General features: G+C 56.0%; 1 protein-coding gene across 2 annotated transcripts; it reads right to left on the bottom strand.

Annotated features, from left to right (window-relative positions):
• Positions 1 to 4,647: 4,647 nt before the first annotated feature.
• Positions 4,648 to 9,855, bottom strand: UNC119 (unc-119 lipid binding chaperone). 2 transcript variants are annotated; one of them, XM_041001099.1, is made up of 5 exons: positions 9,609 to 9,855; positions 6,281 to 6,394; positions 5,775 to 5,877; positions 5,490 to 5,662; positions 4,648 to 5,363 (listed from the first exon to the last, which is right to left on the bottom strand). In XM_041001099.1, the coding sequence occupies exons 1-5, from the start codon at positions 9,829 to 9,831 to the stop codon at positions 5,170 to 5,172; spliced, it is 807 nt and encodes a 268-aa protein (XP_040857033.1). In that variant the 5' UTR covers positions 9,832 to 9,855; the 3' UTR covers positions 4,648 to 5,169. The 2 variants fall into 2 exon arrangements, with proteins under 2 accessions (XP_040857033.1, XP_040857034.1); XM_041001100.1 differs by having other exon boundaries at positions 4,648 to 5,282; positions 9,609 to 9,848.
• Between the last annotated feature and the right edge of the window lie 1,289 nt (positions 9,856 to 11,144).

Here is an 11,144-nt window from a genome sequence, read left to right as displayed (position 1 = left end):
TTCATGTTCTTTAAAAGATTTTTCTATCCACAGGTCTTATTAGATTGACCACAAAGGGACCGGTGGCATACCAAAAAGAAAGAGCCCTTGCTTTAGTTACAAGAGGTGGGGAAATGGTGGGTGATTCCTAGGAAAGAGGCCAGATGAGTGAGAAAGACTGTGGGCACTTGGGTAGGTGACTTTCATCAGCTGGAAGGGAAGCAACTCAGAATCCCAACACCTAGGGCGGTTGTTGCTGCAAAGTAAGCTGCCACCTGCAATGCTGGGAGCACATGTCAGAATGTCCATTCAAGGCCTGGCTGCTTCCCATCCAGCTCCATCCCTGATGATGAATCTGATCACTGGGAAAGCAGCAGATAACAGACTAAGTGCATGGCCCCTGCCACCAACATGGGAAACCAAGATTGAGTTCCAGGCTCCTGACTGACCTGGCTCAGCCCCAGCAGTTGCAGACACTTGGGGGTGAACTAGCAGATAGAAGAGCTCTCTCTCCCTCTCTGTCACTGCATTTCATATAAATAAATACTTTTTTTAAAAAAAAAAAAAGATTTATTTATTTATTGGAAAGTCAGATATACAGAGAGGAGGAGAGATAGAGAGGAAGATCTTCCGTCTGATGGTTTACTCCCCAAGTGAGCGCAACGGCCGATGCTATGCTGAGCCGAAGCCAGGATCCAGGAACTCTTCCCGGTCTCCTACATGGGTGCAGGGTTCCAAGGTTTTGGGCTGTTCTCCACTGCTTTCCCAGGCCACAAGCAGGGAGCTGTATGGGAAGTGGAGCTGCCGGGATTAGAACTGGCGCCCATATGGGATCCCGGCACGTTCAAGGCGAGGACTTTAGCTGCTAGGCCACACCACCGGGCCCATAAATAAATACTTTTTTTTTATAAAGATTTATTTTTATTATTATTTTTTTTCATTGGAAAGGCAGATATACAGAGAGGAGAGACAGAGAGGAAGATCTTCCGTCCGATGATTCACTCCCCAAGTGAGCGCAACGGGCCGATACTATGTCGATCCGAAGCCAGGAGCCTCTTCCGGGTCTCCCACGCGGGTGCAGGTTCCCAAAGCTTTGGGCCGTCCTCAACTGCTTTCCCAGGCCACAGGCAGGGAGCTGGAAGGGAAGCGGGGCTGCTGGGATTAGAACCGGCGCCCATATGGGATCCCGGGCGTGCAAGGCGAGGACCTTTAACCACTTGCGCCACCGCACCGGGCCCTAAATAAATACTTTTTAAACACATTATTTCTGACACCTGGTTTGGCCAAGTGTACCCTACAGGCAGCTCGGGAAGTCATGGGCCATGGGTTTCCCTGTGGTATCTGGGCTCTCCTGTCTGCCCAGCAAGCAGGACCCTCTGAGGAGTGACAAGAACTGGTCTGCTCCAAGGGAACAGAAGCCGAGATGCAGCTCAGCAAGGGATGTACCCCCTGAAGGGACAACAGCTGGCCAGTGTCTCAGCCAGCAGCAGCCTTACCTCCACTGGCTTTCCCTCCTTCTGTACTACCCAGGGAGCCTCCAGGTTCCTGGGGAAATAGCCAGGGACAAAATACAGCAAGTTGCACCCTTGCAACAGGTCCTGACCTGGCTGGCCCCAAGAGTTCAAAGGTGGCAGGGGGATGAGGGTCAGGACCCAGGCCTTTCTAGGCTGGGCCTCCCCCAAGCCCAGAGGATCCAGGCCTTGGCCCAAGATGGGTGCCAAATGGGAGCCTGCTGCAGGAATGAGAATGCAGAATGAGGGTCCTCCCTCCTGGCCTGTGCAGATGGCCCAGTGTAGACACTCGGCCTAGTTCCATGGAGCACTGCAGGGAGTACTCAGGCTAGCAGGGAGGTGGGGGAAGGGCTTCTTTCTCACTAGCAGCCACAAAAGCCTCATGGTAGGCAGTCTGCAAGCTATCACCCCCACCCTTGCTTCTTCTTGCACAACTGACCATTTCTGGCCTGCTAGCTTCTTGATAAGGTTCTTCCTTCCTCTAGCTTTTCCTACAGCTTCCTCCAAAGCAGGCTTCTTCTGTTCCTTGGCCATTCCTGTGCCACCATCTCCAGCTCCTCTCCTGTTCAAGGCTTTCAAATGCTGCCCTTCCCCAGGGTTACACCCTCTCATCCTAGGGTTTAGGAGAATTTGCAGGGTTTAGGGAAATCCCAGAAACTGCAGGATACTTGGCATTCCTGGCTCCTGCTCCCCAAACACCTGAGATGCCAGCCAAGGGCCCCACCAGCTTGGCCACCATCACAACTTCAACTGTCACCTCCAACAGCCACCATCTCCAGGTGCCATTCCCCTCTGGGTCTCAGGGTTCAAACTTCTTATCTTCTGGTCATTTCCTCCAGGACTCCATTAACACACTGTTGTTTGGCCCATCATGAGATCGTCATTTCCCACCAGCTCCCACCCCGATACAGCCTGGGTCTCCACGTCCAGTGTCCCCAAGCCCAGTGCATCCTGAATTCCAGGCATCAAGCCTGATGTCCCCCTCTCTGCCGGAGTCCTGCTCCAGCTGAGTTCGGAACTCGCGAAGGGTGCATGGATGAGGCGCAAAGAAAGAGAGAGAAAGAAAGAGACGGACCACTAGTAACTCTTCATCATCATAATGGACCACACACAAAAGCTGTCCGCTTTATTTATACAAAATCAGTCAAACTCTGGCTCAGACTTTTTACGTCATGGTCAAGTGGGTGTTTCCAAAGATAACTCTGCCATTTGTTTCACCTAAGGCTAGAATGTTAACCAACTGGTGCCTGGCTAGGAAAAGGTTTTCAATAGATGATGCATATCAGTCAGTAGCACATTCCTACCACAATTACTTTACAGCTAGGTCTTGAGACAGTCAAGGAAGGAAGGGACCTAAAAGATTAGCATAGGATCAAAAGGGGGAGTTAACACTCTTGATTAACATATTGCCACAGGACGCAGCCCTAACAGCGATAATAGCTCTTTGGCTGAAAACTAGCCACTAGCAACATTAGCTTCTAAGTTCCTACTGACGTTTAACAGTAACTCCGCAGAGGCAGGCAATGCCTGAATAGATTACAGAATTCTCAGTGGGGTTGTCTGGTGTCCATGCAAAGGGAGGCAGAGCCGCATTCAGGTGTTGTAGAGACATCCGCCAGGCCTTGCCACACAGCGGGGAGTTCCTTGCAACCTTGCCTGCAATGGAGCCATGCTCTTCACACCTTCCTGTCTTCCACCCCCATCACACGGACTCCAGCACCTCTCCAATCTGTCATCCAGTCAGCCACCAGTCCTGGGATTTTGCTTCCTAAGATCCCAATTTGCAGCGAGAAGTTGTGGTGCCAGGGATCAAGTTCCAACCTGGCTTCCAATCCAGCTTCCTGCTCATGTGTACCCTGAGAGGCAGCAAATTATAGCTCAAGTGCTTGAGTTTTTCACCCTCTTGGGAGATCCCGACTGACTTCCTGGCTCTTCATTTTGGCCTGGCCCAACCCTGGCTGTTGTGGGCATTTGGGAAATTTGGGGAGTGAACCAGAAGTTGGAAGATTTCTCTATGTGTTTCAGATAAAGGTCTGATTAGAACATAAAAAAAAAAAGGCCTTCATCTGTTTCAAAATTAGATTCTGGTCTCATTCAGGTTCAATTCTTTCCCTAGATTCCTACAAGTACCCTCCTCATTCTAGCATGGTAGTACACAGGGCTGTACCTACTTCTGTCACCTAGCAGCTGGGGAAGCCAGCCTCTCTGGGTCCACATCTTCTATAAAATGGGCACAGTTAACAATACCTTGCTCAGAAATGATTTAGCCATTTTGGGTTAACACAGGCAAAGCACCCAGCCAGATGTGGCATTCCTAATCTCAGGGAATTCCACTAGTCTCATTCTTCCTCCTGCATCCCATTCCCTCCTGACAGACGCTCTCAAATCCTGCCTCCTGGTGCCTACCGTGTCCTGGGTTTACCAGCCCTGTTCGCATGCTGCCTCCTCCACAAAGGCCCAGAACCCCACCATGCCCAGGCCACCTGGTTCTAGGTGGCCTGCATTTGTCCCCTGCATCGCATTTGTCTTAGAATCTAGGAGGGTAGAGATTGTGGCCGCCAGCAAGCCCTCTGCAGAACCAGCTGAGTTAATGCCAGTAGTTCCGCCATCCCTGGAGGGCAGGCTGCAGCAGGTGCATCCAGAGGTTGTGTGAACTGCAAGGTGAGCTCACTGCTGACCTCACCGCACCTTACTCTGGGCCCAGGACAGGGTTGGGGGCAGAAAGCATTGTCATAGGCTGGGTTGGCCAAGCTAGAGGGTAGAGGTGCAAAAGTCGGCTTCAGATCTTAGCCGAAGCCCTGCAACCTTTTCCAGTGGGTACTGAATGCAGTTCACCAGTGATCCCAGAGGTCTGGAGGTGCGGAAGTGGAAGGGAAGGACAGGGTAGAGGACGAAACCGCCTTCTCCCCCACACTGCCGATGGGGGCCTTTGCTTCTACTCTGCTACCAGGACTGGCTGTCTCCAGCATCACCCCCAGGAAAAGTCCTTTCCGGCTCCAGTACGCTCTGAATGCTGGCTCTGGATGGCTTCTACACAATGAACATGGAGTCAGAGGATGGGGGTGCCAGGGCACTGGGAGATGCGGAGACTGTTACCACCCTGAATGTGGCATTGCCTGCCCCCATCTCCACACACATAGAGGTGGTTCAAACCAGAGAACAGAAAAGGAGGAAGTTTATTGAAAACTCTGTACAACGGGTTCAGTTCCTACTACAGGCTGCAACCCAGGCCAGTCCCCCTGTCCCAACGCCCTGGGCTGTGTCTTGGCCTCCACTGGGGGAAGCCAGGGCTGGGGCCAGACCCCATGGTGGATCTGTGTCTGTGAACTCTGAACTCTAAACGGCCTGATGGTGTCACGGGCAGGGGACAAGCAATGAATCCTGCTCTGGCCTTGTCACAGCTAGAGAGGGGACCTTCTGAAATTATCTCTGCATCCAGGCTACTCTTCTCACAGGAGGCCTCTCTGGACATGGAAGCCAACAGCACCCTCCCCCTGCCACCCTATTCCCCTGCACCAGCCCTCTGAGGACTTTATGGGTGTAGACTATGCACACCAGGCACCCTTCCTCCCCAAAGTATTCAATGGTCAGGGCTGCACCAACACTGCCAAGGCAGAACAGCTGGGGCAGTGACAGTTCAGGGCCTGGAGCCCCCTGGGGTCAGGAGTGGCCGTGGGGGTCAGGGAGTCCCACTGTAGGAATAGTCTGCCTTGTTGTGCATCACCAGCCGGTCATCCACGAAGTAGAAGCTGTCAGACTGTGTCTCATATGGGTGACGGATCATCTCGCTGACTGCAAGAGAGACCCAGCCAGGCATCAGGAGCGGGGGGCGAGGGGAAAACAGGACAGCCAAGCAACCCCAGTTCCTGGCCACTCTGTCCCCCCTTGCTTTTCCTCCAGGTGACCCAGGAACCGATGGTACAAGAGACCCAGGCAGGACAGGAATTGGGGGAGCCCCACTGGCACCTCTTGCCCCACCCCCAAGCCCTGTCCACGCACTCAGCTCCTCAGAGAGCGGGGGAAAGTCGTAGATGTGCTCGCATGTGTTCTTGCTGCTGGGGATGCAGAAACCAAAGTGGAAGTCGAAGCTCTTGAGGAGCTGGTTGCGGAAGTAGTGCCGCTCAATCATGCGGAAGTTGTTGACCGGCTTCTCTCCCACCGTGAACTCCACCCTGAGCAGGAGGTAGGGCGGGGCAGTGTGACCAGCCAGCCACCCAGGAGGAAGGACTCCCCCTCCACCCTCTCCCTCGCTCCCAACCCCCACACCCCAGCCCAGCAACTCACGTGGCTCCCACCTGCCTCAGGCGGAGAAAGGCAGGGGTGAACTGGTAGCGGACAAAACGCCCAGCATTGGGGTCCAGGTCCCGCCGGTTGATGGGCAGTCTCTCTGCAATGTACCCAGGCTAGGGCTCAGTAGGCGTCAGACCCTTGTCCGCTCAAGCTCCCTCTCCTGGGAGAGTGCGTTCCACAGGAGGGTTTGCATCATTGGTCAAATGATGCCACTTGTGGGTTTTAGGTCGGATCTCCACTGAGGTTCTGTGGAACAACTGAGCCCACAAGTCTGGAGCCTCTGGGACTGCAGTTCCCCGGGAGGCCTGCAGAGAGCAGGCTGGCAGAGTCTGAAGGGAGATGTCCCAGTCCAAAAATGAAGGGCAAGGACAACAGGCCCGGTTGCCTGCAGATGCTGGGCAAGGCTGGGTCCAAGCATCTCTGCCCTGACTTCTCTGCAGCCCAGCAGATCCCTGCGCAGGGCTCTCCGCAGTGTCTGCTCACCTACCGGGCCTGCTCACCTGAGGCTGGGGGCTTCTTGATTTCAAAGAGGACAGTGCCAGAGTCCATGTCCCGAATCTTGAACCTGACGAAATCGATCTTGTAAATGTTCTCCTCAGGGGAGCACAGGTAGTCTGGAGGAGAAAGACAGCTGAGCAACCAAGGGCTCCCCCCTGCCCAAAGTCCCTGCTGCCTTTTTTGTGGGAGCCTGGACTAGCTGCCTCCTTTCTCCTAAGCCTGCCCCGCATGAAAGACACAGAACTCTGCCTAGGGCACCTCAAGCAGAATGAAGTGCTACTTCCTATCAGCCTCACAGGGTCAGGGATGGTGGGGGTGGAGAAGGAGGAGGACAAGGCCACCTCTCCCACTCTTTCCCTCCAACCCAGAGTTGGGGGCCCTGGACAAGACCTTGGCCAGGCTGGCTGGAAACCTGTATGTCAAATGGGCCCAGTCCAGTGGGGAGCTGCCAGCATGACAGGGGCCTTCCTTCAGGGACTTTTCTCTGATGGAGTTGACACAGCCACAGCCACCTCTGACACTATATCCAGGAGTGTAAGGCAGAGCTGGTTTTGAGAGGACTTTCCCTGACACGGGCAGTGGGGGAGGGTGCGAGGGGACGGGTGAACAACCCCTTGTCTGTCCCTCCTCCCCCACCCCAATCCTCAACCCTCTTCTTTCCCTTTAAGCAGCTTACACAAGCCCAGCTCCCTTAAGCAGCTTAGCCTAAGCTCTGCTGACTCAAGCTCAGAGCCTAGGGAACTGGGGGAAAGGGGCTCAACCCATGCTTCTAGGCCTGTTGATCTCCCAGTAAGAGGAAGTGGTGGCAGACAGGGGGAGCCTACTGCAAGGCCATCTATGCAGCCTTGGCTCTGAGCCACAGGCAAAGTCCTCCTGGACCCTGGACAGGAGGGGAGAGGGCTGAGGCCAGAAGAGGGTGTGGTGGGTGTAGCAGTGGGTGTGGGCGGGAGTTAGGGGCAATGCCCAGCCCCAAAAGGGGAACAGGCCCTGCTTGAGGCAGTTTGGGAACTGAGCCAATGCCCACTGTCCTGGCAGCACCACCTGCAGGTACTCGGGAAGGCAGTGGCAGGGGGTGGAGAGGAAAGTGGAATGCAATGAATAGGAAAGAGCAGCGTGGTGCAGAGGGGCTCTCAAGCTGTCATGTCACCCTGTATGGCAGCAATCCTCCCTTGGTGGACCCCGGGGCCCAGAAACCACTCACCAGGCCTCTGGGCAGGAAGAGGAAGTGAACACGGGCATTCCCTGTCTCTTGCCCAGGTTTGCCTCTTCTCCCTAGCCTGGACCAACCTCCTCCAGGAAGTCCTCCTGGGAAACCCTGTGGGACCTTCTTGGCCCAGCATAGCTCATACTGGGGCACCAAGAGGGGATGGAAGTGGGTGGACCGCATCTCACCCTGCATACACCTCCTATCCAAAGATGGTACATGAAGGTACTTCCAAAGCTTGTGGGAAAATGGAGTTAGATATTTGTGTACACTGGTGTGATGAAGATCCGAAACCCACACAAAATTATCCCTCTGTACTTCTTTTCCATGGACTGTGTGAAAAGCCCTTGGCATGGGAAGGGAAAGTGGTAGGGCTAGCAGCAGAATCCCAGGCCCCCCAGAAGGCCCTTTCTCCACCCCTCACTTTCCAATTTCACAGGCCTCTCTTAGTACTGGAGATCAACTTCTGGCAGGCTGGCCCTAGTTGCTCAGCCCACCAACCCCTCTGCAGTCAGAAGGTGTGCAGAACAGGGAGTGCTTGTGCCAGGAACACAGAGGCTACTCCCTCCCTACTGGGGGAGGATATGCCCAGCACCCAGGGTCAGAGAGGCCAAGGGCTCAGAACACCACTGTGCCCATCCCTGCAGCCACAAATAGCTGCCTAAGCTGGATTCAGGGCCTGGTAATCCAGGAACAGCAAACCACACACCTGTATGATTAGGGTCAGAAGAGACCAGGCCGGGGTGGCCAGACGGGCACGCAGACCCTGACCAGCACAGGAAGGGCTCCCGTGCATACAGACACCTCCCCCATCTGTCTCCCAATCTCAGGGACACACGGGAGAACCTGTGCTGGAAGCTCCCATCAAATGGCAAAATAAACCTTCAAGGCTTCCGAGGCTCAAAAGGTCCAGCCTGACCTCCAGCCCTTCCGTAAGGGAGTTGGCCCTGGAGCTAAGCTACATCCTAGATGCTGCCACTGCAGACTGCAGCCCGATCAGCGTGCCAGCATCAGCTCCCCCTCCCACCATGGATACCCACTTGAACAAGAGGGCTTGCGCTCAGGGCCCAGCCAAGGATGGCTGCTGCCTGGCTCTGAGCAGAGGGAGCAGGGTCCCTGGGGAGCCAGATGCACAGGCTTGGGCCTGCCACCACGGCCTCTGCACAGCTCTGTGCTCCTGCAGCCTAGCGCTCAGGGCCACTCCAGGGCCTGCCTCCCAGCTCTACACAGAAGCCCCTGCATCGCTCACAGAGGGAGCCAAGCCATGGCGCTGCTCAATGTGAACATGTGGAAGGCCACTGCCTCTCAAAGGCTGAGCCATGGCAGCCCCATGGCTGCAGAAGCCAGGGCAGCCCTGAGGGGCCCTTGGTGCCAGTTTGAAAGAGCCCTATTTGTGAAGTTGGCATGGCTCAAAGTCAGGTTCTTTATCTCCCTCACCACCTGATGGAGTTGGTGTCGTTGTCCCCATTATACTGATGGGGTACACATGCTCAGAGAGGTGTGGTCACTCATCTGAGGTCACACAGCCAGTTCTGTTGCAAGGCTGAGACTCCATCCTAGGCAGATCAGCTCAGGAATTCTTAACCAGTGCCACCCTGCCACCATCAGAGACTTGTGGGGGACAGGGGATATTAACCCACCCCCCACAACAAGGGTCTTGCCCACTTCCCTCTCTAGGCAGGGAGATGGGGTGAAGGAACCCTGGTCGGGGAGACCTCAGGATCTCACAGCCTTGAAACAGCCTCCATCTGGTGCCCAGTGTGTGATGAGGCTGGCCTGCACTCAACCCCTCTCCCTTCCTGCCCACGTGAGCCTCCCTGGGGAAAGGGTACCTCTGGCAGATGCTGCCCCACCTCCACCACAGGGAAAAGGGGATGGACCCCTGCGAGAAGAAGTACGTTGGAAATAAATCTCAGAGGAGGAAGGGGGAGCGCTCAGGGTGACCAGGGAAGCGGGATGCACGCAGATCTCAGGCTTGGAGGCAGAAGGGAAATGAGTAGAGTAGGGGACACAGGCGAGGGGTTGGGGGGAGGGGAGGGGCGCCAGGGGGCGGAAGCCAGGGCTCTTGCAGGGCACCCCCCTCACGCCCGCCTGCCCGCGGGTGGCGCTCCCTCGCCGGTGCTCACCGCCCGTGATCCGCTGTAGCCCCAGGACATCCTCCGGCCCGATGGGCTGCTTCCTCTGCAGCGGTCCCGGCCTGGGCCCCGGGCCTGCCTCCGGCTCCGACTCGGACCCGGATTCGGATTCAACCCGCGGCTCCAGGGTGGGCTCGGTGCTCCGGCCCGAGGTCCCCGGAGCGGGCTCCGCCCCCGTCCCGGCCCCGCCACCGCCGCCCTTCTTCACCTTCATGGCCTCTCGGGGCCGCGGCTCGCCTGCTGCCGCTGCCTGCGCCGGCTGGAGCCGGGGGGAGGGGGAGCGTCCGCAGCCCCGCCCCCGGCCGGGCCCCAGGTACCGCCCCGCCCCCAGGGCGGGCCCTATGTGGCCACGCCCACCGCCGGGCCCACCGCGGCTAGACCTGGGCTGCCCAGGCTTTCATTCATTCTCTCGGTACTTTTTCGAAGTATGGGGGGGGGGTCCTAACTACTCTTTGCTTGGGATCCTTTTTCACTGCTGGTTTCGTCTTATCCTTCTGTTCTCTCTCAGCTCAAATGTCACCCACTCAAGGCAGTCTTCCCTCCAGTCACTTTCTCATCAGTCTGCTCTTTCTGATCCACTACGATATGATTTTTTGTTCACGGACTCTGCCCCTGGAAAAGATCTGTGCAGTGAAAGCCGAGCTGCTGTCTGCTTTTTTCTTCGTCTTACACCAGTACCTAGCACAGTGCCCTTGGCAACGGCAGCACCAGCTATCCTCCCCTGGAAGCCTCGTCACAGGTGCCGCTCTTGGACCCTGCCTTGTGGGGGCTGGAAGGGCACCGGGAGCAAGGTGGACCTGTGAGTGCAAACCACTGCTCTCACACGGAAGGATGGCAGTGACGCTCTGCCAGTCACACAATTTATAATCAACCCAATATTTATTAAGAGCCTAATAGACGGCAAACACCCTCACATGCTCACCACAGTTAATCCTCACCATCACCTTCGGACCGAGGTATCATCAGTGTCATTTGAAAATTGAAGATAAAAAAAAAGCTTAATGAGATTAAGTGGCTTATCCAAGGCTCCTCAAAGGATACTGCAGAAGCAGGGATAATGAATTCAGGCCTGTTTGATTCGAAGTCTGGAACTTAACCACACCGTCTCTCAGCCAGCATGAAGGAAATCTGCTACTACACAAAGCGCCAGCTCCTGGGCTCCGGCCAGGCCACAGCCAACAGGCAAAGTCAATCACAGAGGAGGGGAATTGAGCAGAATTCCCCCGAGGGGACCCTGTCTGGCCCCTTCCACAAGCGCGATGCTGCAGCTCTCCTCCTATGTTGGAGAGAAGTGTGGCGGGCAGAGGCTGGAATCTAACACGGGGCCTGTGCCCTGACGCACACACGCTGTCAGCACGCGAGCTGCTATGCTGGGAGCTGAGGCAGACACAGCAACTGCCCCTGCCCCAGAGGGAAGATAGGCGCCCGTGATGAAACGTGGGGAAGGGGCGCGAGTCAAGGGCCTGGGAGAGGAAGGGAAGATGAGCCCATCTTGGAGTACTGTGCTTCAGGGGCTGCAGCAGTGAG

Source organism: Ochotona curzoniae, unplaced genomic scaffold (genome assembly GCF_017591425.1).
Source record: "Ochotona curzoniae isolate NIBS_2020 unplaced genomic scaffold, NIBS_Ocur_1.0 scaffold_2453, whole genome shotgun sequence".
NCBI lineage: Eukaryota > Metazoa > Chordata > Mammalia > Lagomorpha > Ochotonidae > Ochotona > Ochotona curzoniae.
This window is presented reverse-complemented; position numbering and strand designations above follow the sequence as displayed.